This window comes from Emys orbicularis, chromosome 3 (assembly GCF_028017835.1).
Source record: "Emys orbicularis isolate rEmyOrb1 chromosome 3, rEmyOrb1.hap1, whole genome shotgun sequence".
In the NCBI taxonomy this organism is placed as follows: Eukaryota; Metazoa; Chordata; order Testudines; family Emydidae; genus Emys; species Emys orbicularis.
Genome location: NC_088685.1, coordinates 174,805,060 through 174,829,684, shown reverse-complemented (window position 1 = coordinate 174,829,684; position 24,625 = coordinate 174,805,060). Strand labels below are relative to the sequence as shown.

The following is a 24,625-nucleotide window of genomic DNA, read 5'->3' as shown; positions in this document are numbered from 1 at the left end:
AAAGCCACTTTTGCTTCATCTCCTCCTGAGCTATGCCAAGAGCTCTTCAGGTACAGCCTGGTATCTGAGCTTATGTTAAGAACTACATCCAACGTAAGGTTATCAAGGGCAAGGGAAGTGCAGGGAGCTACTGGTTCTACTGTCTTAGTGCTCTTTGTTCTACCTCACACAGGATGTTTAGAGGATTAGTTAGTATTTGAAAAGGGCTGTGAGCATGTAAAGCACTATACAAGTGCTTATTACTGAGATTCAAGGAATGCTCTGAAATGTCTAGATTTTTAATAAAGCCTCAAAAATATAAAGGGAGGGGGCAGAGCGCTAGCCAGTAGGCAACACTGCCTCCCTTTATAATGTAGTGTTCCCTGAATCCAGTGCCCTGTTTTTATGTTGAACTGAAGGACACTATGACTGCTGCTTTTAAAAAAGCACCCTTTCACTCTGGACACAATCTTTCTCTGGTTAAACCCAATTCACTGCAAAGATCAAACTGGGCTAAACAGATGACGAGGTTCTTCCAAAGTTTGAGCTGTGGGGTACTGGCAGTGCTGCCAGCCTAGAATCAGTCTCAGATAAGGAAGTGTTCACCTTTTCCATTAGTCTCAGTTGCTTCCCAATTGCTTCTAACCTGCCCTACTACCCTACTTCACTAGCTCCAACTTCCTTAAACTTATTTTCTGTCATACCTCAGGTGTTGCTGGTAAGGGACACAATGAGAACACTTCTTGGTGAGAAAAGAATCCACTGAAGAAAAATGAAAAGAAAACATGTGCCTGAATTTCTTTAAGCTTGTCACAAGTCCTGCCTAATCTTGTATACTTTCTTCACAGGTAGACATTTGAAGAGAATTTTACACCTAAAGCCAAACTGACAAAATTTAGCCTTTTCTACATTTTCCAGTGACAGGTGGGAAAAACTCTCTCATCTTAAATTTTGGCCTAATATGTAACAGTTTCATTCCATCCCTGAATATAAAAGGCCAGAAATAATGACTTAGCCTAGGACACTGCATCCACTAGGGAAGAATGCAATCTAAAGAATATAATGCTGTATGATGTGTCACCACTCAAAAATGTAGAAGGAATCCAAGGGGGTACTTTTTACCTTTTCCTTCCAGTGTTATCTAACTTACCACTGGCTTTGAGGATCTTTGGTGCGAGTGAGAACTGATGGAATGTTGAGTCTGAAGTCGTCACTCAGCTGACAGTGTAGTGCTTCCACATGATACATAGCCACTTGCTACACTTCCAGCACATGATTTTGGATGTAAGCTAAAGTAGAAACAGAAAGTGATTGAGAGAGTTGAGCAAAACCAGGGCTTTGAGAAGGTTTTAATTTTGCAAAATCTCCCCTGCCAGGTTTTAGTTTTGCAAAGGCAAAGCCAGAGGTTAACTCGGCTTCAGGTCCCATTTATCTGAACCCACGAAGTTTGGGGATTTGTCTAAGGATTCTGGTTTGGCCCATTTCTTGTGTATGATACAAAATATGCCATCCCTTTGGTTTGATGCAGGAACAGTATATTTGTGGAGGGGTTTTTTTAGTTCCTTATTTTCTTGTTTTATGCATGTATAAATAACATGTTTATGAGGGAAAGAATGTTTGAAGAATACTATGGATGTAATTCTGTAGATAAATAAAATATAAAGATCAGAAGAAAATTCACATGAAGGAGATGCATTCAAAGTATAGAAGAGGCAAGATCTGTTGTCAGGTTGTTGTGGGTTTTTTTTAAAGAAACATGAATTTGATCCCAATTAAATGTTCAGGGCAAAGTTTCCAAACTGGCTGCCTAAATCGTTGCACCAATCTCACATTTGTGCACAAAACAAGCAGTTAGGGATGCATTTACCCATTCAGTATGCACAGACCTGGAGCCTGTGTATAATGTAGCTAGCCAGTTTAGAGCCAGTCTCAGTTGTATAGCTTAAGCCTGGGATTTTTGAAGGGGCCTAGGGAAGTTTGGTGACTAACTCCCACCAAATATCAGTAGGAGCAGGGTTCCTAACTGCATTAGACCCAATTGAAAATTTCAGTCTAAGTGGCCCAGAGGCTAGTCAGAAGTATAAGGCATATGGCAGAAAGAAATGCATCTGATTTGAACTCTTCAGAGGCAATTTGAATATCACAGTTAAGAACTTTTCACCTAAACACTGTTTGTAAGTTACTGTTTTGCTGAGATTGTATTCCAAAACTTGACACACACATGTACTGAATGCCCATTCTCAAACATAATCTTTGAACATCATGCAGTGTAATATTATAATATCCACACTACCAGAAAGTCATCAGATAGCCCCCTGTTTGAAGCTACCCAAATTACTTCCAAGGCCTGGCATATGTCTAAACAAAACAGACCCACCTGGCACATGTCTGCACTTAAGAATGACCCACTTGGCTAAATGTTGTTCTTAACCAAAAGTAAATGATCTGCCTAAAACACACAGCTGTTTTCAAGATCTTGGATCAAAATCTGGAGTCAATCGTTATTTCAGTTCTCTGCGTGTGCCATTGGTTATCAACTCAGACATTATTGGCTAGTAATGAATGATTTGTTATGTACTGTAGTATTGACTAAAGGGATATTTTGATAAGAAAAATAAGTATGCCTAAAACTAAACTGCTGTTGAAACACTTAGAAGTCTTCTCTTTACGCTCCTTACACTTGGCCACAGGGCCAAATGATACAAGTGAAAGAATAAAACATTCTTCTCCTAATCTGATTTTTCTCTCTCTTCAGAGTTTCACAAACCCAGTCTGAATTTAAGTTAAAATTAAGTACTGTTTTCACCAAATAACTTTGTGTTTCTTTATGCATTGGTCTGGTGTAGAGGATTAATCATTTATCAGGTGCTATAAAACCTATTTTTTGCTGTCTGTCTGACATATCCATCTAGGAGTTTTATTTGTTTGTTAGTTAATGCCTGATAAACTATTTACTAGAGTTTAGCATATAACGTGACTCCCATTTGGGAATCTCAATGGGAAAGATTCCCATTGACTTCAAAAGGGTTTGGATCAGGCTTTGTATCGGCTTCTATTTGATTAATTTAGCCTCTTTTCTCCTTGTGGAAGTAGATCTTGCAAGTAGATCCTGGTTTGCTCCAGTTATCGTTATTCAAATTGATTTCAGAACTATCTTTTTGATTGATTTTACTGTATGAATTGATCATCAATATTCTGGGTTCAAGCTGTGCTGTTTAGATGTGATTGGCCAGAAGAGTTATGATATTGACTTTGTATCCTCATTGGATGAGTCATGAATGTTTAAATTTAAAATGTATTTCCTCAGACTTTGATCTTCACTTCCTGCAAACATTTGTGCCAGTAAAACTAGATCACATGAACAGTCATGGAAAGCGAACACTACAGTTTTGTGAGCTCAGCTAAAATAAATTCATGTAAAACTCTGAATACCTGCACTATTCATCCAGCTCTAGCTGCAGATTCTGATTCACAATTGGAGTAGGAGCCCAGGGTTCTATGCCCTATTCTGTCACTAAGGGTGTGTTATACATCAGCTGGCAGGACTGGGTCTGCTTGAGCTAGCATATTTTGGGTATGTCTACACTCAATGTAAGCCCAGGCTTGAGCCTAACCCCCCTTGCATCTATACTGCAATTACACTAACCCAGGGCCCCAGGATCTGAGCCCTATTGCTTTGCAGTATAGATGCAGCCCTGCTTCACTCTGGTCCCAGGAGCCATACAGAAGTATCCCATTGGACCACTTCCTTAGTCCTCTCTATCCCAACAATCTGTAATCCACTCTATTGAAAACAGAAGCTGCCCACCACCTTGGCGAACGGCAATAGCTCAGGTCAGATCAGCATTCTCTTCTGATCACTGATCTGCAAATGTAACACCGACAGACCCCAGTCATCGGCAGACGGGATCAAACCTGGGACCGCTGGAGCTTAGTGCATGAGCCCCTACCGCATGAGCTGAAAGCCAACTGGCTGTTAGCTAAGGCTGTAGAGCAGACTCATTCTCTAAGTGGTCTCAGTGCCACTAGATGGGACAGAAGGTGTGTGGGTTACACAAACACTCTATCAGAGAGTCTCCTGTGTTTGCAATGAGTTTGGCGGTCTGTTCAAACTTCCTGTAACATACAGTGCAGGCAGTAAAATTTTTCTACAGTGTACCACGGTCCTAGGGCTAGAGAGGCCACATTTCAGGGGGGTACTGGGGACTCTGGGATATAGTTACTTTGACTCAGGTCTTGCAGTGTGAATGCCAGAGCCCTAGGTTCGAGCATGGGTTAGAAAAGTCTTCATATAGGGTATAAATACAATGTAGATGCTCATGCCCAGGGTACATTGGTCAGCTGATTCAAGTTCCACTTATCCTGTGCTTACATTGCAGTGTAGACATACCCTAAAAATAGCAGTGTGGCCATGGCAACATGGGTGGTGGCTGACTAGATGCCCAAGTACAATCCTGCCCAACCCCAGGATATGTACTAACTCCACTAATCTGAGCCACCGTCTGTGCTGCCAGGGTGACACTGTTGTTTTTAGCTTGAGCCAAGCTAGCATGTGTACACCTCCCAGCTGCTGTGTAGACACTTGGGCAAGCTACATGGGCCAACATTTTCAAACCTGGGTGCCTGAAGTTAGGCACCTAAATCCATAATAAGTCACCTCAATGAGTGGTTTGATTTAGGTTTGCAAATCAGATCAGGGATTTAGTCACACTACTCCCATCAATTTCAGTCCTCTCTGTCTGCTTTGAAAAGCTCATCTTTTATTTTCAGAGGGGCTGAGCATCTGCAGCCACTACTGAAGTGAAAGAGGAAGTAGTGCTCAGCACCTCTGAAAATCAGGCCACTTATTTACAGATTTAGGTGCCTAATTTTGAGTACCCATGTTTGAAAATTTTCCCCTAGAGCTCTTTGTACATCTGTAAAGTGCATATGGACTATATTCACCTAGCAAATAATTGCAAAGTACTTCACAGTCTTTGAAGAATGTCACTATGACTCTGATCTAGCAAACCTGATCACATTCTTAAATTTAAGCACGTGTAGTGCCATTGACTTCATTTAGACTACTTATGTGCTTAAAGTTAAGCATGTGGATGGATCACTTGATGATTACCTGTTCTGTTCATTCCATCTGGGGCACCTGGCATTGGCCACTGTCAGAAGACAGGATACTGGGCTAGATGGACCTTTGGTCTGACCCAATATGGCCATTCTTATATGCTTATGTGCTTAAGTGCTTTGCTGAATCAAGGCCTATATAAGTGCAAAGTGTTCTTGAATATTTTTAAATGTAGACACCTCACACCACTTCCCTCTGACTTTCCTTGCTATTTTTTTAACTTTAAAAAAATTGATGGCCTTTTAATGACATTCTTGTTCAATTATTTTCCACCAGAATTCCTGTGTGTAACCAGCTAGAAAAATTAGCCCACCAAACAGGAGTATTGTGAGGATTACAAGCCTGATCCAGCCCCTCCTGAGAGATTATGAATATCCTCGACACCCGTTGATTTCACTGGGAGTTGATAGTGTTCAGTACCTCTTAAGAGGCACTCTGTACCCTATAGGATTGGGCTCTATTAAATTAATGTTGGTAGAACATCTTGAGATGCTTAGATTTAAAAGCAATGATTCTCAACCAGAGGTACGTGTACCCCTGTGGGTTTGCAGAGGTCTTCCAGGGCCCGGGGGTACATCAACTCATCTAGATATTTGCCTAGTTTTACAACAGGGTACATTAAAAAAACCCTAGTGACGTCAATACAAAATAAAATTTCATACAGACAATGGTTTGTTTATACTGCTCTATATACTGTACACTGAAATGCAAGTACAATATTTCTATTCCAATTGATTTATTTTATAATTATAAGGTTAAAATGATAAAGTCAGCAATTTTTCAGTAATAGTGTGCTGTGACACTTGTATTTTTATGTCTGATTTGTAATCAAGTAGTTTTTAAGTAAGGTAAAACTCGGGGTACGCAAGACATATCAGACTCCTGAAAGGGGTACAGTAGTCTGGGAAGAGTCTCTGGATTAAAGGTGCTATATAAATAGAACATACTATTTTTCTTGATGATAATGATTGCGGGTAATTGGCTGTATTCTATTAGTCCAAGCAATTAATAGTCAACACCAGAGGCATATGTTATCCACACAAGTTTCCTAGTTCATTCAAAATAAAGTCACTTCTGCAACTGCTTTAATTTAAAATATTTAATTATCCAATATTTTTTACAAAAACCCCAATCAGTACATTTACAGCAACATATTATTTGCAAAGCATTGCCTTGGGAAATTTGTCCAAAAGTGAATTTGCCTATGTGTTTCTTATGAGCGCTCCTCCAATGTTTATCCCTGATAAATAGCAGTAGATGCTGCCAAATAATGGAGGAACTGCCTGAAAAATTCATCGCGGTGAAACACAATGTGGAAATACTTGAGCATGTTTTGTCCAATTAAAAGGAAACAAGACCATCTTGCAGTGGGAGTAGGGGCATGAAAAGATGTTAATCGCATGAGCGGTAATCTCTTTAGTTGTTCAGTGTGCCACACTTGGGCTTTGTTTGCCTTTACTTATCTGGCTTACTTATCCCAGTTTGTGTGATCATGTAGGTGGTAGAAGTCCTCCTTGAGTGTGCACAAGTTCAGCTGCTGGAAAAGTGCAATGAAACGTGAAGAAGGAGAGGTGGAATCATACAGAAGCAATCTCTGCAGCCACCTCTCTAGGCAGAAGTGTTCAGTCAAGCGATACAAACAGAAATTAAGTGAAACGATTTATTAAAATCCACAACTGAATGTAGAGGATGAATTTCCTCTTCTGTACAGCAGAAGTGCTAATTTGAAAAAGAAAAAAGGAAGGTGGTGAATTTTCCCACTACCTTGAATGATCAAAAATTGATCCTGATTGATTAGGGGAAAAAAGTCATATTAGGGTGACCATCTCAGAATCGAATTTAGATTGTGTTTTCTCAATTAAATCAAAACTGCTTGGTATTAGTAGCTAAACTTCCAGGCTCTCAGATAGTAATGGGAAATCATTAACATTACAATAACCAATTCCGGGTACATTCATTTTTGAACACCAAATTTATTGTTTGTGGAATCTTGATTGCAGACAAAACATACCCAGCATGTGTATCTAGTCACTGTTTACAAGGGACTATGATTCGCATAAGAACAGAAAAGTATATTATGTGGTTTCTTAATAGTCCTTACAAAGAACCTTCTGTTTCTAACAAACGGTTTATGCAAATATATTCTCTGACCTGCTTCAGCAGCGTACCTGTGAAACAGCATTTCACAATAGGGAAAAATGAGCATTCAGTGCAATGTTTCAGTCCTCTCAGCAAGTGAGTTAATGGACAAAATGTGCCCTGTACCATTGTCATTTTCCACTTTTGAAATTTCAGTGGACAAGCTTCAGCTGGGGATGGCAAAGGCAAACCATCGCCTTTCAGCTCTTCAGCCACTGTTCCCGGGGTGGAATGTGGGATTTGAAATTGCAGACTAGACATAAATTTTCAGTTTCAGTGAGCTACAGAGGGGCAGTATAGAGAGGCAGTGAGCTACAGCAGAGGGGCAGTGAGCTACAGAGGGGCAGTATAGAGGAAACAATGCAGAGAACAGGTGGCTGTTTTACAGAGGGGCAGTATAGAGGAAAAAACGGTGGCAATACCTTCTGAAGTCAGTTATATTGCTAGATGTTGGAAGGGCAAGGAGTTGAATGGTTTCATTCACAAAGGCTCCTAAAGATATTTATTTGTGGTGTTGATAATGCAGAGAACAGGTGGGCAGTTTGGTGTTTTGGGGCCTGATCCTGCGGGCTTCATTCAGACCAGCAGTCACACTGAAATGAATGGGACTCCTTGTGTGGGTAAGAGAAGGGTGAGTAAGAGATGCAGGATTGAGCTCTCATCTTAAGGTCAAATTCAAAGTGATGGGTAAGGTGGTGTAAGTTTGACCCCTTTCAGTTAACTTCAGTGCCTTTACATTCACCCAGTCTCCTCTAAATCTACTGACACCTGCTCTACTGATGTGTAGGAGAATCTGAGTGTAACTTACACAGCAAGGAATAGAAAGAAGGAGTAAGAAGCGTAAGTTGAAGTCGCCTTTAGGGCTTTCAAAGTCACTTGTTTGGCTGTCGTGCACTGAGTACTGATAGCAATAAGACTTATGTGCAGAATCCAATGAGCAGATGTAATAGTTCACAGATATTGCAAGTACTCTCTTTCTCTAGCAGGAAATATTCTGAGATTTCCCAAATGTTTTTCTTTGGGATTGCACATGAGTAGCTCTCAATGGTAAGGGGAATGTCAGTCTTAGTCTTTGGATTCTGTATTCCAGCTAATCCGCACTGTGCTGGGAAACTGGATGAGAGTACCTTTGACATTTGGAAAACTAAAGGATTGTGGCTAAATCTTCATGTAGTTTGAAAAGAGGATCAAATCTCTTTTTGTGATGTGCAGAGGCATTCAGTATATACGGCATGATAATGCTTTTGTGGGGTTTTCAAGTAACTTTGTCATATTAAATGGACTTGAAACTATGGATCAATAACTTCATACATGCAAATGTCTACTGATAAGTAACTTTGATTTAATTTATGACCTAGGGGATGGTGTGCTGGTCACACTTTGAAATTTGCATCTCATCTGTCCCTTCAAAGGGACAACTGGACATGCACTCTAAAGACTCCAGTTCTGGTCGGTCATAGGTAAGATATATGATGGGTGATGTGCCACCATGGACTGCGATCTCATCACATCCCGCAAATTTAGGAGTCAGATTATGACAGCCACTAAAACAATTGTGTAGACCTGCAGTATCTTGTGTGGCCTGCAGACAGAGCCATCACAATTGTACTTCCTGCACTGAGGGCAGAATGGTGCCTCAAAGGAGGCAGAGATAGGCATGGAGGCGATGAGGCTATGACTTTGTCCTTCCCCTCTCCCCTGGCCCATAGCTCAGACAAGGTGCATCAGGGGAATTGGGCTGCATGACTCCAAAGGACAGTGCAGTCTATGAAGTTGCCTGGCACACCTGGTTGCTCACGGGGAGGTTATGCCTCTTTGAGGCACTATTCCTCCCTGAATTCCTAACGGAGTAGCACAGCTCAGCACCAATCCAGTATCTCAGCCAGTGGCTAAATGGCCCAATTTGGCCTAAGCAGGGTTGGAACTGGTCTGTACTTGGATGGGAGACCTCCAAAAGAATTCTAGTTGCTAGGTGAAAATTAAGCAGTGTTGATGAGTGATCCTGTTTTGAACCAATGCCCCCAGCATAATGTGGAAAAGGGAACTGCACTGCTGCAGGTGCCACATTTCGAAAGAGATCTGAGGCCCTCGCCACTCACATTCCGGGTGATCAAATGCTTCCCTGGCATTTGTCAGAATGAGAAAAGCGATAACACTTTACACTCATGTAGCGCCTTTCCTCTGAGGATCAGTAAGTGCTTTAAAATGCTGGGAACAGTGGGGGTGTTTGCCAGTATCCTGGCAAATTCCAGCTTGGTTAAGTACATTCTTGCCTATATAAAATTTCCCCTGCAGTCTCGGTTTAGAAAGTTTATAGCAAGTGAAAAATAACCTATTGTGTAGCATTGCTGGTACAGAAGGACTGCTTAGCCCCACCAAAGAATAGCTGAATTTCTATGGTGGACAAATGATCCTTGTATGCTGTGTACAAGCTATAAAGGGCTTTGGGAATCCTTGTAGATGAAAAATGCTGTGTACATGTAAGCTATTTGTATGTATATCTGGGGCACAGGGCCACCAACTGGCAGAGGGCAAAAGGGGTGCATAGGGTTTTACAGGCATTCCCTGGGTTGGATGTACACCTAATAGCTTTACCAAGAGCCAGTAGCCCACTGGTCATCATAATCACTTCAAAATGTATGGATGGATAATATTTAAGGAATTATGTATCTATACTGAAAATTACATTCTTAACGTCTTGGAGTAAAGGAAGTTTTGAAAGTTTTTTTTTAAAGGAATAACCTTTTTATAACCATAAGGTACATACTTGTTCCACATAGAGCTGCCAACATGACACCTTATATTACAGAACTGGAAAAATACATGAACAGGGATTAATCTTTCCCTCTCCCTCCAAAGTATATTTCCACTGGCAAATGGTACAGGTTAGAATTTAAACATTGTATCACTGATTGTTCCTTACCATGTTCAGCCAACATATACAATGGTGTCAGCAACTGACGCTTCATTATACCCTACAGACCAAGAGCCATAAGACCAGTAGAAAAGAGAAACTTTTACTTCTCTACTTGCACTTTGTAGACTACCTTAGATAATGTATCCAGTGCTCTGTATGGTCCTTCCCAGCTGTTTGATTGTGTAAGGCAAATGTGGTCCAAAAAGCACTTACTGGTGGTTCCTGGAAAACTCCTCCTTATTTACATCAGTTAGTTCATATCAAAAGGCAGCTAAACAAACATTAAATACATTCCTAATTTAATTTTTCCATTAAAGCAATTGCTCTAATTGCCATAGGAATACTATGCTATTGTGAATAGGAGGGGGAGGGTGGCCTGTGCTGTCGTGAATAAGAGGGGAGGTGATTCTCAAGGTGATCCTTATATTATTAACGTATGGTAAACTTTCTGGAAAAGTTTGAAACCACTTGATTTGGAGCAAAGTCCCTTCCACCAGTGGGATTATACACCCACACTAACCCCCTGTCTTGAAAACCTCTCCCATCTAAACTCCTTTGACTTTGGGGTTTCCTAGTTCAGAGGGAAGTGCATTATGCACCAACATCTAAAGCACTCAACATTTGAATGGAACTGCAGCCATTCATATTGTGAATGAAAAGCCCAGCAGCAAGACCACCAGACCTGCTGCACCCCTCTAGAAGGTCCTCAGTGCTAGAGAGGCGTCTATGGTGGATACTTGGGAGTGAGTACGTGACCTTTTAGAGGTCACAGGGAATGGGGAAGGCAGTAGTTAATTGTGGGAAGAGAGGAGTAGTTTCATCATTTAATCCATAATAAAGGTTGTACTCCTGTGTTTTATACAGCAAGTCAGACTAGAGGATCACAGTGGTCCTTCTGGCCTTGAAATCCATGAACCTCGGAATATGAGAGGAAGGCTGATCCAGTGGTTAGGGCCTTAACCTGGCACTTCTTGCTTTATCCCAGACTTCCTATGTGTCCTTGGGCAAGTGACTTAATATCTCTGAATCTCAGTTCCTCATCTGTAAAGCAGGGATAACAGTACTGCCCTACCTCACATGGCTGTTGTGAGGATAAATACATTAAAGATTACGAGGTGCCAAGATACTACAGTAGTGGGGGGACATATAAGTGCCTAAGATTTAGGGCAAGGAGCTGAAGTATGGGCCAAATTGAATTGTGGGGGCAGTCTTTATATGATAGAAATGGAGCGAGCCCCGTGGAACTTGGAGGTTATTCACAAACCGAGTACAGATGCTTGATCCCGTATCTACATAATAATTTATATGGAAATGAATGTTCTACTATTGATTTTTTTCTGATTGGTGAGTATTGATTTAAATATTTACTTCAAGAAACTTGTCCAAATACAGATTTTCAAAGGAAGGGTGACAGACAATGCCAGCCTGCATCTATCAGTGCCATCCACTGAAAGAGGTTTGACTTAGTCTCCAATGAAAAAGCCCATCTGTCTTGGCGATGCCACTTTATTAAATGCATGTTTTTTACCATCCTGTATTGGCTCCGTGTGCTAATATGAAAGTACTAAACTGAACACTGTTTCTAACTTCCCTTGGAATAGATTTCTGGCCAGCGAACAAACAAATATTGAAAGTACTTTGCAGGGGAAAAAACAGACTGGAAACACAAAAAGATGAGTTCCATTTGTAGATTTAATTAGGAGATCATGTCAATAGAGCATTGCACTGTCACAGGATAACAGTCTCCTGCTGCTCTGTAAATAGTGAGGCAAAGCTAAGGCATTTATTTTCAAAGCAGGAGACACTGGTCCTGTGACCCCTTTCCAGTGAAGTGACTTTGATTCGCTTATATCTAGTGACTGATGTTGATTTAATAATTTCCCTGGTGCAGTAGAGTGACAGGTTCTCGCTGTGGGCTCAATTCCAATACCCTTCCTCGTGTTACTCCACAAGTGGCCCCCTCTAAATCCAGGTGCTACTCAGTGGGAGAAGAGGAACCAGACTCTGGCCCTGTATCACTATTGAACAGTTTCATGCTCACTGATTAGTAAAAGAGGCTTATTGTGTGCTGTAGCCAATCAGAGAACAGCTTATCTATAAACATACGGTGGGGGAGGGGGGTGTTCGAAAGTGAAATGAACAATTAAGCTAGTGTCTGGCTAAAATATATTCTTTCAGATCTTATCAGAGCATAACAGTGATTCAGCTTTCTGACTGGTTGATGCATTTTTGATTGGACAAAATAAAACCTACATTGGGCCAGATTCTCAACCCCTCTCCACTCCTTTTTGGGTCCTTGAGTGGCACCAAAGGACCTGAAGCTCCCTCAAGTGCCTTGCAGTGGATGCTCCCAGCATGAGGAAGTGCCCAGGAGGCCCAGAAATGGCAGAGCTGCCTGCCATGCTCTGTGTCATGGTGGGATAGGGGCTGGGAGTCAAGGTGAGGAGAGGTGGCTGGAGCATGATGCATTCTGGCATATGGTCCCTAGGGAATCACAGAAAGCCAACACGCTTCAGAGAATTCCCCCAGGCTGCTCTACCCCATACCATGGGCCAGGGTCAAGGCAAGAATCATGAGCTCCCATTACAACTCTGCAGCTGCGCTCAGCCTAAGCTGGACACAGCGGAGAATTCGACTGCATAAGTTTATTCTTTAAACAAATAAAGATTAGACCTTGGCTTGACATGCAAGGCGCTGTTTCCTTTTGAAAAAAAGTAATATCAATGTTTATTAAACAGCAAAAGGAAATCACTGGCCTGGCCAAATTATAGCATGTGAATTTACAGTTTAAAGGGAGTATTTTCATTTCCTCACTGAACTGCTCTAATTATTTCAAGTAGAACACATTCTGTAGCAGTACCGTGCACAAAACATGCAACATTAGGTGTAAAACTTATAGTAAATCATCTTTCTGACAATGAGCATAATGTGAACAGAAAATGGGTTAAAACTCAACCAGAATCATGACAAAGGGCATAACAAAAATGAGCGTGCATTCAAACTCTTATTATTACAACCTCAGAGTTCTTCTCAAGTTCCTTCTTGGATGCTCTGGTTGCCCTACTTAAACAGACACTTATATAACAGCTTAGGAGAGACATTACATTGGGACTAAACTACTAAACTGGCATTAATTACTTTATTCAAATGTTCTGCAAAATGAGATATTTTACTTCAGCCCTAATATTTAAGGTTCCATTTAAAATTTTTGGCTAACGTACTAGATGCTTTTGAAGTCTACTCTGGAGCATGCAGTGATAGTGTCTGCTGAACCCATCAGTTCTTATTGACAAGTCTGGTTAAATTATCAGGTTGTATGTAATTTTATTTGAGTGTAGGAAAATGCATGTTACAGCCAGGAGCTTGGTGGGGTTTTTCTTTCCTGAGATGATGATTTATTCCTTTTGGCTTCAATCGCTCTGGTGTCAGGCATATTTTATATTTCTCCAACTCTGACACTTCAAACATTTGATTTCCCTTTGCAACTTCCAACCTAAAACATGTTTCCCATTATAGATATTCAAGGGACGGCCATGCACATACTGACTCATGAGGCTGTTTTTTATTTTCACAAAATATATAACCCTATTTGAATAAAATACAGATGGTGTCCAATACAGAAAAAATAGCAAATTTGCTATTCCCTCCTCCATCCCTCCCCACATCTTACATCCCCCAAATTTTCTGCTCTACAGCAATATGAAATCTTATCACTCTGAGTCTGAATAGATCAGAGATGTAGTGGCAACCGAACCTTTTATAATGTGTTTATATTTTGTCCATTACACTAAATATTAAGCAGAAAAAAAATGTAAGGACCCAGTTAGGCCAGTGCATGGTAGCTGAAGCTTTGGGAGGATGATCATCTATGCTAATGCAACCAGTCTTAACCATCAGCGGAGTTTGAACCAGAGACATACAGCGCTTAAAGCATGAGTTTCTACCTGTTGAGCTAAACACTAGGCTTTTTAGCTAGCTACTGTGGCACACTAAGTGACCTCTTATATTGACTAGCCACCAGAGGGGGGACAAAGACTTATATTGCTCTAATAGGCTATGATTTATTCAGAAGAAAGTTAGCTTTGCTCAGAAGGCAGGGGACCCATGCTGTAATAGTTCCTGTCAAAGCTCCAGAAGCTAGGTTTAAATAAGAATCTGTCAATGGTGTTAGATGGTGATGCCGGGTAATCTTGCTTTGTGTTAAAGAATATGTAATTTTTACCACAGTTTTTGGCTATTTTATTTGGGTTGTTAGTTGTATATGATTTGGAGTTTAGTTCTTTACCTCTCTAGCTGTTTAAAAGTTTATTCCAGCACAATTCAGGCATAAAGTGGGCAACTGGAGGGCATTTTTCTGTGCAATTATGGGATGAAACACACTCTGACCTGAGAAAGAGGACTTGAAAGCTGACTGAGCAGTCAGTCAGAATCACTAATTGAGCATTGTCCTGTTTGTATACAAAAGGTATCAAACGCCTAGAGTTTGGGGTTCACTGGTAATCAGGAATTGGAAGATCTAGACTGTGAAGGGAACCAAGGAAATTCTTGAGAAGCTGACAACTGGGAGGGAAGGCTATGGGCTGTGTTGTGTTCTGATTTGGCTTCAGGGAATTAAGAGTTAATTCTTTCCTGAAACTCAGAGTGGATTGGGTATTGTCCTTGTGCAGCCACAAGCAGTTTGGCACATGGTGCAAGCATTTGCTATGTCAGTGCTCTCTCTGTTCAGGTCTGAGTCTGACCCATGTATTTCTTCTTATGCCTCCTTTTCTGTGCCCCTGTTCTTTCTATATCTCCTTTTTGGAGCTTTGTCATCTTGCAGCAGTTGGGATTTCAGCACCCACATCCACCTTGTGAGTGAGTTTCATGTGACTAAAGTTAATTCTAGTAGGCCAGTGTTTGCACACTGATTACAAGTGTTTTATAGCATCAATACACAATGCCTCACAACTGGAGCTGCTGTTGAATTGCATCACTTATGGCTCTTTTATCCACACTGGTTAGTAGTTAAGAACACGTAGCAGCTTTTTGTTCACACATGACTCCAGGAATTGGGACTTTAAGAAAAACCCAATATCAAAATCATGGGAGTTGGCAACATTAAGTATAATTTCTTTCCACAGCTGACACACTGGTAGTACTGTACTCCACAAGTAGCCCCCATGAAAGAAATGATGATGCATGCCACACATGTACCCAGAAGCCTCCTGCTGCAAGACAAGCCCAAGGAAGAAACCAACAGAACTCCACTGGCCATCACCTACAGTCCTCAGCTAAAACCTCTCCAATGCATCATCAGTGATCTACAACCCATCCTGGACAACGATCCCTCGCTTTCACAGGCTTTGGGAGGCAGGCCAGTCCTCGCCCACAGCCAACCTGCCAACCTTAAGCATATTCTCACCAGCAACCACACACCGCACCATTGTAACTCTAACTCAGGAACCAATCCATGCAACAAACCTCGATGCCAACTCTGCCCACATATTTACACCAGCGACACCATCACAGGACCTAACCAGATCAGCCACATCATCACCGGTTCATTCACCTGCATGTCCACCAATGTAATATATGCCATCGTGTGCCAGCAATACCCCTCTGCTATGTACATCGGCCAAAAAAACTTCAGGACCAGACTCCAAAGAGAAACTGCTGAACTTCAGTTCATTTGCAAATTTGACACCATCAGCTCAGGATTAAACAAAGACTGTGAATGGCTAGCCAACTACAAAAGCAGTTTCTCCTCCCTTGGTGTTCACACCTCAATTGCTAGAAGAGGGCCTTATCCTCCCTGATTGAACTAACCTCGTTATCTCTAGACTGATTCTTGCCTGCATATTTATACCTGCCTCTGGAAATTTCTACCACATGCGTCTGACGAAGTGGGTATTCACCCACGAAAGCTTATGCTCCAATACGTCTGTTAGTCTATAAGGGGCCACAGGACTTTTTGTCACTTTTTACAGATCCAGACTAACACAGCTACCCCTCTGACAGATTTGGCAAAGTCCAACTTAAAACCAAAACAAAAGCTATCTTCATTAATGTTTTTTGTCAGTCAGTTGTTGGAATCCCACAGGATCACCAAGAACTATGATGGGGAGAGACAATGCATTTTTGTCTCATTTACCTGGTCAAAACATTTGCAGTCAAGAAGAAGTTTTTATTTAGATCTTAAAATATGGCCACTCTGAACGCTAAGAGCATGATTCTGATCTGTTACACAGATGTAAATCAGGAATCAACGGAGTTATACCAAGAAACCCAGACAGATAAAATCGGATTCAGGCTCTAACATCTCAAGTGGTGAATTGAAATTTTCTTCTTCCCTGGTAGCCTCACAGTCACTTGCTGAACAAGCCTGTTTGTTTACAGAATGCAGTTTCCATTAAATAAGTTATTTTCCCTGTGGCTTTAAATCAAAGGCAATTTCAAAACAAGGGTGATTTCTTTTTAATGTACACCGCTACCTCGATATAACGCGACCCGATATAACACGAATTTGGATATAACGTGGTAAAGCAGAGCTCCCGAGAGGTGGGGCTGCACACTCCGGTGGATCAAAGCAAGTTCAATATAATGCAGTTTCACCTATAACGCAGTAAGATTTTTTTTGGCTCCCGAGGACAGCGTTATATCGAGGTAGAGGTGTAGTTACTTTCCCCTTTGGTAAAGGTGCAGCTACTGACCCAAGGCAACTGCTAACACAATGAAGGGACAATGGGATTTGGGTTTTTATCCAACACTCTTTCACATGCATCTCCTAAAAGATTGAAAATCAATTATATGAAAATAAAAATACAGGACTTGAAAGGCTACAAAAGATAGACCTGAAAACGTAGAGATTTCAAGTTCTATGTCTGTCTTGGGGAGGACAGAGCACCTGACCACACAGTGAGAGCTGTAAGTGGCACTGGACCTATGCTGCAATTACAAAAAAGGAAATTGGCTCATGCCTACCTAATCACTATTGCTGTAGCTTAGAAGATGTGGAAATAAAAAAAAAATTACATTTTTGATAAATTCCAATTACTAAATAGGGTCCACTAAGTTTGCGTATACATTGGTTTTTAATAGTATTTCATAATTTTCTGTTTTTTCATTAAGCCAGGGTTCTCTGGCTTTTCCATTCTGTGGGACACTTTGTAAGAGAGAGACCCTTTCATGGATCCTCCTCCCCTTCCCAATCCCTCTCTGCTTGTTTCCACAGATGTTTGACACAGTATAAAGTATTTTAGCAAACTTTTATTTAAAAAATCCTCAGTTTTCTCATTAGAATTTCAAATTTTGGCCCCCCCAAAATGAGGACCATTTTCTAAGAAAATATTCATGAAGATTTTTCCCCAATTTTTGACCACTTTTACTTATTTCTTCATTGTAAAAGACACAAGGAAGGGTTCTCTGGACTCAAGTTTGAGTACCTCTGTATCTATTGCCGGTTCTCGTGCAATTTTCATTATATTTGGTGTTTTTTCTTAGTCAGCTGACTCAAGGAGCTGTGGATTTATGTGAGAACATCAATGTTCATTTTTAGAAAAGGTAAGTTTCTATCCCTTCTGGTAGTGGAGAAAAGCTTGGAAATATGACCCAAGGGCTCCCTCAGAAACCAGCCAGCAAAGAAAAATGGGATTTTTTTTTTTTAAATCTCATGATTTTTGTAGGATTGACTAGTGATTTTTCAAATGCTTAAGGTTGGCAATACCAATCTCTGTCTCATGACTCCCTCTAGTCTTTTTGTCACTGGATTCCCCAAGTGTATCCCCTTTGCTTTTCCTCCCTGGGTAGTAACAATAGTCCACCACATTTCACCAACTGCTTATTCAGGTTCATTCAAATAGGCTTCTACTTCATCCCTTTTGATGCCTGTCAGCTGATCAATCAGTGTCTGGCAGGAGTAGGGCTAGCTGCTAAGTAATCACTTCTAGCCTGTAGTTTCTTGTATTAACTCCTGTAGCAAAGGGACCATGGGCAGATCTTAACAGACCCCTAAACTTTCAAGCCTTTCCAAGAGTCATCAGGCCTTCCTTACGCCTTGTCAGATTTATACAAATGATCAGATAGAGCCTTTTGTGAACAATGCTCACTATTTGATAGATCTCACTTCCCCCAGGCCCATTCAGTACATTGGTGGCAGTTCATTTCATATGTAGTCTGTTGGTTTTGCACTGAGTAAATCTCTATTCAGATCTCAGGATTTATTCCTTTTTTAATACCTTTTCCTGCTTTGGAGCTGCAGGAAGCTGTTTGATGATGCCAAGGAAATGTAAGAAACAGTCCAACCCTTCAAGAAAAGATAAAAATACAATTTCTTTGTGGAAAAAGGTATATGATTGCTGCTCCAAGTCTAGAAGGGTCTAACTGGATCAAACCTGCCAAATTGCTTTTATGAGTTTTCTTCTACTGTGGGTTTCCATGCCATAAGTATCCACTACATTATAGTCTGCCCTCACGTTGCCCATTGTGGATAAGTTTAACAGGTGAGGGATTTACGGTAGGGGACGCATGGTGAGCTTCATGGTCCACAGAGAAAGTGACACAAAATTATCTTGTTTCAGACCCTACCCAACGTCTACCTGAGTTTGATTTACGGCAAAGGCAATGCAGTCTTCTGAACCAGTTTCGTACCAGACATTAATTTGTACTGCAGCAGAATTTCAGTGGCGTTTTAGAGACAGTCAGTGTCAATGTGGGCAGCCACAAACCATGACACAGGGTTGAGGACTGCAAAATGACTCCACTTCCTGGAGGTCTTCGTGCCTTGAACATCGTGGCTTGGCTTGACCGAATTGCATACACCAAATAAATAATAAATGCCACAAGAACCAATCTGAGCATTTGCTGAATCGGATCTTAAGCTGCCAAAGACACATTGCCCTAGATAACAGAAGTATATTTAATACCAGTGGTTATTCAGGCTATTAGAACTATTTAATGTACTAAAGTGCTTCTCTTGTTAAGATTCTACCAGCATTTCCATAGGAAACCCTTTATTTTCAAAGAGTTATCAAATGGTCCATATAAAATTGATGACCACTGAAATTTGTCATCCAGTCTTTTGGCTCAAAGCTACGTTCTTTCTTTTTGCAAATTCTGGTGAGAATTGTTTTGGCAGTTTTTCAGTTTCCACAGGGCAGTATGTTTTTTGGTTTTCAGTTTCAGATGTTTTTAGGAAAACTTGAAAGGGTAGAATGAAATTATCCTGATCATTAGCCTTTGGATATCTTTTTTTCCCTTGAAATTTAAAAAAAACTGTTGGATACTTTTTATTTAGTAAAATGGCTAATTAAACAACCATTTATAAAATATATTACTTTTTTTAAAATGCCAAGTATTTTATATAATGTTTAATATGAAGGCACACAACCAGGGTTAAAGGCTTTCAAAGTATGTACTGATACCTCAATGCCAATAAGGTGTATCACTTCAATGATCTGTCCGTCTAAGTACAGTATGTGTTGGTCTGATGTGTAATGAATTTTAAAGGACTCCTTACTGTGTGTTTATCACCATTAAATGAATGATGGACTCCTAATTATACAATCAGTTATTGCAGCAGCTAAAATGCTAATCTGTGAGTTATAGCATGTCATTTTAGTGATTTGTGAGATATTATTACAGTATCAGTGATCTCTGAGAAACTGCAGTGAAGTAAGGACTGTTGCTGAATGTGCTGCCCCAAGAACATCCTCTCCTGCATAGTCAGAAAGCTGAGAGAACTTCTGCTTTGCTGCTGCAGCTCCCTTCCTCCCTCTCCCCCACTGCCCTGAGCAGAGCCCAGTGAGGACAAACAGAATTTAGTCCTATGATTAATTACTTCAGATTCTATTCTAATCCGCTGTTAATTCAAACTGTTTGAACACCAGTGAGCTATATTTACATGACTGAAGTCACAAAGAAAGAGAAGCTACTGAAACATGGTCTCTCGACCTAAAGGTCACTTATTTCAGCATAGACAAACACACATACAGGGCCAAACTTCACTCTTGGATACGCACACCAGATTCCCACTGAAGTCAGTAGGGAGTCATGTATATCCTAAGGCAGAATTGTGCACGACTTACAATATTCTACGTTAAGAACTTACATGCATCTTCACAGGGTTCAGGCCTTAGGGCGATGCACAGAAAAAAACTGACAAATTTTAAATTTTATTTTTTTTACAAAAATAAACAATTTAAGGAACAAAAGTACAAAATTTTCTGAATGCACAAACTACAAAACAGTATGACATTGGTCACTTTTAGCATTTAGTTTATTGCTTTCACTGAAAGCAAATTCTCTAGACACACTATGCCTATAAAATGCATCTATTTATATAGAATTTAAGGCTAGTGTTCATTTTTCATTTCATTTGTTCTAAGAACTAGTAAGAAGCACCTTAAAAACCAAGGATTTGAGGATACTACAAATGGAAAGTTTTCCATGGCAAGATTTTCATCAAAAATTATGTTGTTCAAACTGCTGGATTGCTTTGCTGATCTGTCAGTGAAATACCTTAGAGAATATTTTGGACAGTGATTAAGGCCTTGATTCAGCAAAACACTTAAATATATACTTAAAGCTATCCCTATTCAGCAAAGCACTTAAGCATGGACTTAAATCCCACTGGCTTCAGTGGGACTACTCATGCTTAAAGTTGCCATATGCTTAAGTGCTTTGCTGGATCAGGGCCTAAACAACTGAAATATGGCTTTCTTAAATTAAAGATAAATGTTTTCATAAACTTTTCAAACAAAATGAAAATTGGCTACATTTTTGAAATTATAAATATGGCTGAGTTCCATTGATGACAGGCCCATAGTATTTCTACAAATGTTTTTGGTCTTGCATATCTGATAACATTGACACAAATGTTGATTGTCTTCTATAACATTTGATATTTAGCTTTGTAACTGATAAGCTTCATTAACTCTGTAGTGATTGTACTTGTCTAAATAAATATCATGGCAGAGGACCCAGACTTCCTATGGAAATTATGAACTTCCAACTCTGTGCAAATGTGTACAGACCATTAACCTTGGTTAGAAAGACTAGACTACTGCTTTAAAACCCAACTTATATTCCAACAGTGTATCACATTTTGTATTTTTTGTTTTGTTTTAAAAATCACATTTTGAAAATGTTGTTGTATTGCACATTCATCCTGGTCATGCAGGTCATTTCTTTAAAGTTTTGCTTAGCACTCTAGATTAGAATGAGTAATAGTGCAATTATCTCTCCCTCCCGCAGACATCTTGTACGTAACAGCTGTCTATATTTATACACAAACAGCTCCTGTCATTTACAAGTCAGACTAAGCCACTTAAGCTGTCAGCCTGTCACTTTCACATATGTTATCTTGTCAGGATCAGGCACAATATGATTTGAGCCCATTTTGAAGAAGACAAGCTGCCGACCTAAACGGAACATGAAAGAAAAAAATAATTAGAAGTGATTACCAACATTTTGGTCTATTCCAAACACTGAAATCTCATATCCTGATTCTTTCTCTGCATTCTTTAAACTACACAGGAGGCCAAATTCTTCTCTCTTTCAAGCTGGTATAAATCTGGAGTCTTTCTGCTGAAGTCACAAGGGCCAAACTGCACTCTGTTACACCAACACTACATTGATTTCCATAGGTTTATTATGGATTCAAGCCAGAATCACTAAGAACAGAGCTACTCCAGGTATATGCTAGGATAAGTGTGGTCAAGATTTGGCTCTCTGGGGTTGCCCAGGTGTAACTAAGAGAAGCATTTGACGATTAAAATTGTATTAATCTGATTTATTTATAGAGTTGAAGGAGCTTCTATAAGTCATCCCATTGATTTTAATGGGCTCTGGATAACAACTTAAATGAAGGGCATTCACTAGATCATGCAAGAATATCTTCTTGGCCTGCTTGAACCTCCACAAAAAACGTATATATGCACCAAATTTGGCCTAGTCTGAAACACAGATGCTAAATAAGTCATCTCCTGTTGTTCAGCAGCTCAGATTTTTAAGTCAACTGTAGCAGATTTTCCACTCTTACCAACTAGTACAACAAAAAACACTGAGTGATGGGCAGCCTGTACAGTTTCCATTACATAATTAATCCTTTAAGCCAGAGTTCATTTAAGGCTGTCCTTCAGAAAGGGGTTGGTTGTTGGTATTTGCTGGTGCCTCGCTAGCCCTTTCTGCTCTCATCATGCTTGTCGAACTAGGATCTTTCTTACATCCCCTCTATCTGGATGTGATCCCAGCATACTGAAATCCCTAGGGCACCCACTGTAATTGATAAAGTTGAGTCACTGGAATATACGCTACTGTGTCTTTAGGCAGTAATTCAACCTTCCCCTACCTTCTGCCTCAAGGTAATACAGCCAAATGATATTCCCACAAATCCTGCCTCTTCAGCTGGATAACATTTCCCTAAAAAACGTACCACATGCTGATCTGGATGCCAACAAATATGGTTTTAAATAATCAATAACTCATCAGAATGCCTGAGAATCAAGTGATAATGTAGCAGGAATTAAAGTATTATTTTAAAGAATTATTTTGATGGTGCTATTCAATTAAGGGAGCTGTTCCTTTCTTCCTACAAATCTCACCAGAGCTCAAGAAGGTGTTTTTAGTGGTATATTTGGTAAATCTGATTGTCATGTAATGGACAGTATGATATGATCAGCAAGAAAGTGTTGGCTCCTCAGGATAAGGCTTGCATAAGCCTGTGATATATATTCTTCGTTCTAGGTAGGCTCTGTTCATGTCTTTGGGGTGCACAATGGATGTGAAGACCCACAGCTGCATACCACACCTTACAGCTAATACCATCCTATGGACACCTTTTTTTAAAAAAGTGTCTATTGTGGGTGCCTCCAGTTTTGGGGTACCTGAGTGAGATAAAGAGACAGATTTTGGCCTGGTCTAAATTAACATAGCTCCACTGAAGTCAAAGCTACATTGATTTACACTAGCTGAGAATCAGATTTAGGGTGTCTCTAGCTGGACACCAGAAACTAAGGCCTGGTCCACACTACCCCCCCCACTTCGGACTAAGGTACGCAAATTAAGCTACGTTAATAACGTAGCTGAATTCGAAGTTCCTTAGTCCGAACTTACCGTGGGTCCAGACGCTGCAGGCAGGCTCCCCCGTCGATGCCGCGTACTCCTCTCGCTGAGCTAGAGTACCGGCGTCGACGGCGAGCACTTCCGGGATCGATCCGGGATCGATTTATCGCGTCTAGACAAGACGCGATAAATCGATCCCAGAACACCGATTGCCTGCCGTCGGACCCGGAGGTAAGTGTAGACGTACCCTAAGCTACCAAACTAAGTGGCCACTTCTAAATATGTGGGCCTGCATCTTTGCTATCTACCCACAATGGGGCACAATGCATGAGCAGTTAAAGTAGCACAATGTTATGCCCAGGTAGTGTTGTTATTTTTACATTTCTGCCTTAACCGTTTTACTCCCTTTCTGATGATTTGTGTCACTACTGTACTATCATTTACATATAGATCTTAGTACACAATGACTTTGAAGATTAGAGCTGATTTTCCCAGAGCAGAGCACTACTGTGCGGAGAAGCTGAAGGAGATTTTTATTATGTAGTCATATCGCTTCTTTAAACTAGGGGTTTACAGTCTCAAGTATTTGTATGGCTCCCATTACCACAGTATCTGAGCCCCTCACAACACTCCTCTGAGGTAGGGAAGGGCTATCGTCCCCTCAGACAGGAACTGAGACAGGGAGGGTATATCTAGACTGCTTTTTAAACCTGCAGCAGCAAATTTCAGTTACCAGGGCTACCGACAGGCTCACACCAAAACCAGCTGTGTACGTAGTGCAGCTCAGGCTCCAAAACTCACCCCCCACCGAGCTTCAGAGCCCGAGCTCCTGCCCAAGCCCAGACATCTCCACAGCTGTTTTTAGTGATGTAACACAAGTCTAAAATTCACTGCCACAGGTTTGCACACACAGTGTAGACATTTCTTCAGAAGCGAAGTGACTTACCCAAGCTCACCCAGGAAGTCTATGACAGAGCAGAGATTTAACCCCACCTCTCCCAAATCCTAGGATGGTGCCCTAGCAACTGAACTATCCTTTGTCTCAAAGGTTGTGCCAACTCTCCTTACCAACAAACTGCATCTAAACCAGAACACCAGCTGCTTATTTATTACAGCTGACGACAGCACAGTATTTCTGTCAGGATCAGGACCCTCTTCTGTCTGCCAGAGGGTCATAGCTAAGTGATGGAAGGAGGGATGAGAGAACTTGTTTGGCCTAATTTCAAACCAGATCATATGGACTTGAATGTTTCTTTCAAATTCAAATGTTGGGCCAAATCTTGCCTATCTTACTCATGTGAAAACTCCCAGGGAGGTCAAGTCCCTGTGATCCCTGTCCAGCTGCCCCCAATTGATCCCTTCATGCCAGGCTATTCTGAGTCAGTGCACAGACCCCCTCTATGGAGCACAAGGAAAGTACAGCCTAGCCCCCC

The 24,625-nt window shown here is 40.8% G+C and overlaps 1 protein-coding gene across 1 annotated transcript in view; it reads right to left on the bottom strand.

Annotated features, from left to right (window-relative positions):
- Positions 1 to 21,464: 21,464 nt before the first annotated feature.
- The window catches only part of PKDCC (protein kinase domain containing, cytoplasmic), a 43,986-nt gene continuing 40,825 nt past the window's right edge, over positions 21,465 to 24,625 (bottom strand). Inside the window, exon 7 of the mRNA XM_065401884.1 lies at positions 21,465 to 21,550. Coding sequence (XP_065257956.1) covers positions 21,465 to 21,550 — 86 coding nt within the window. The remainder of the gene's footprint in view (positions 21,551 to 24,625) is intronic.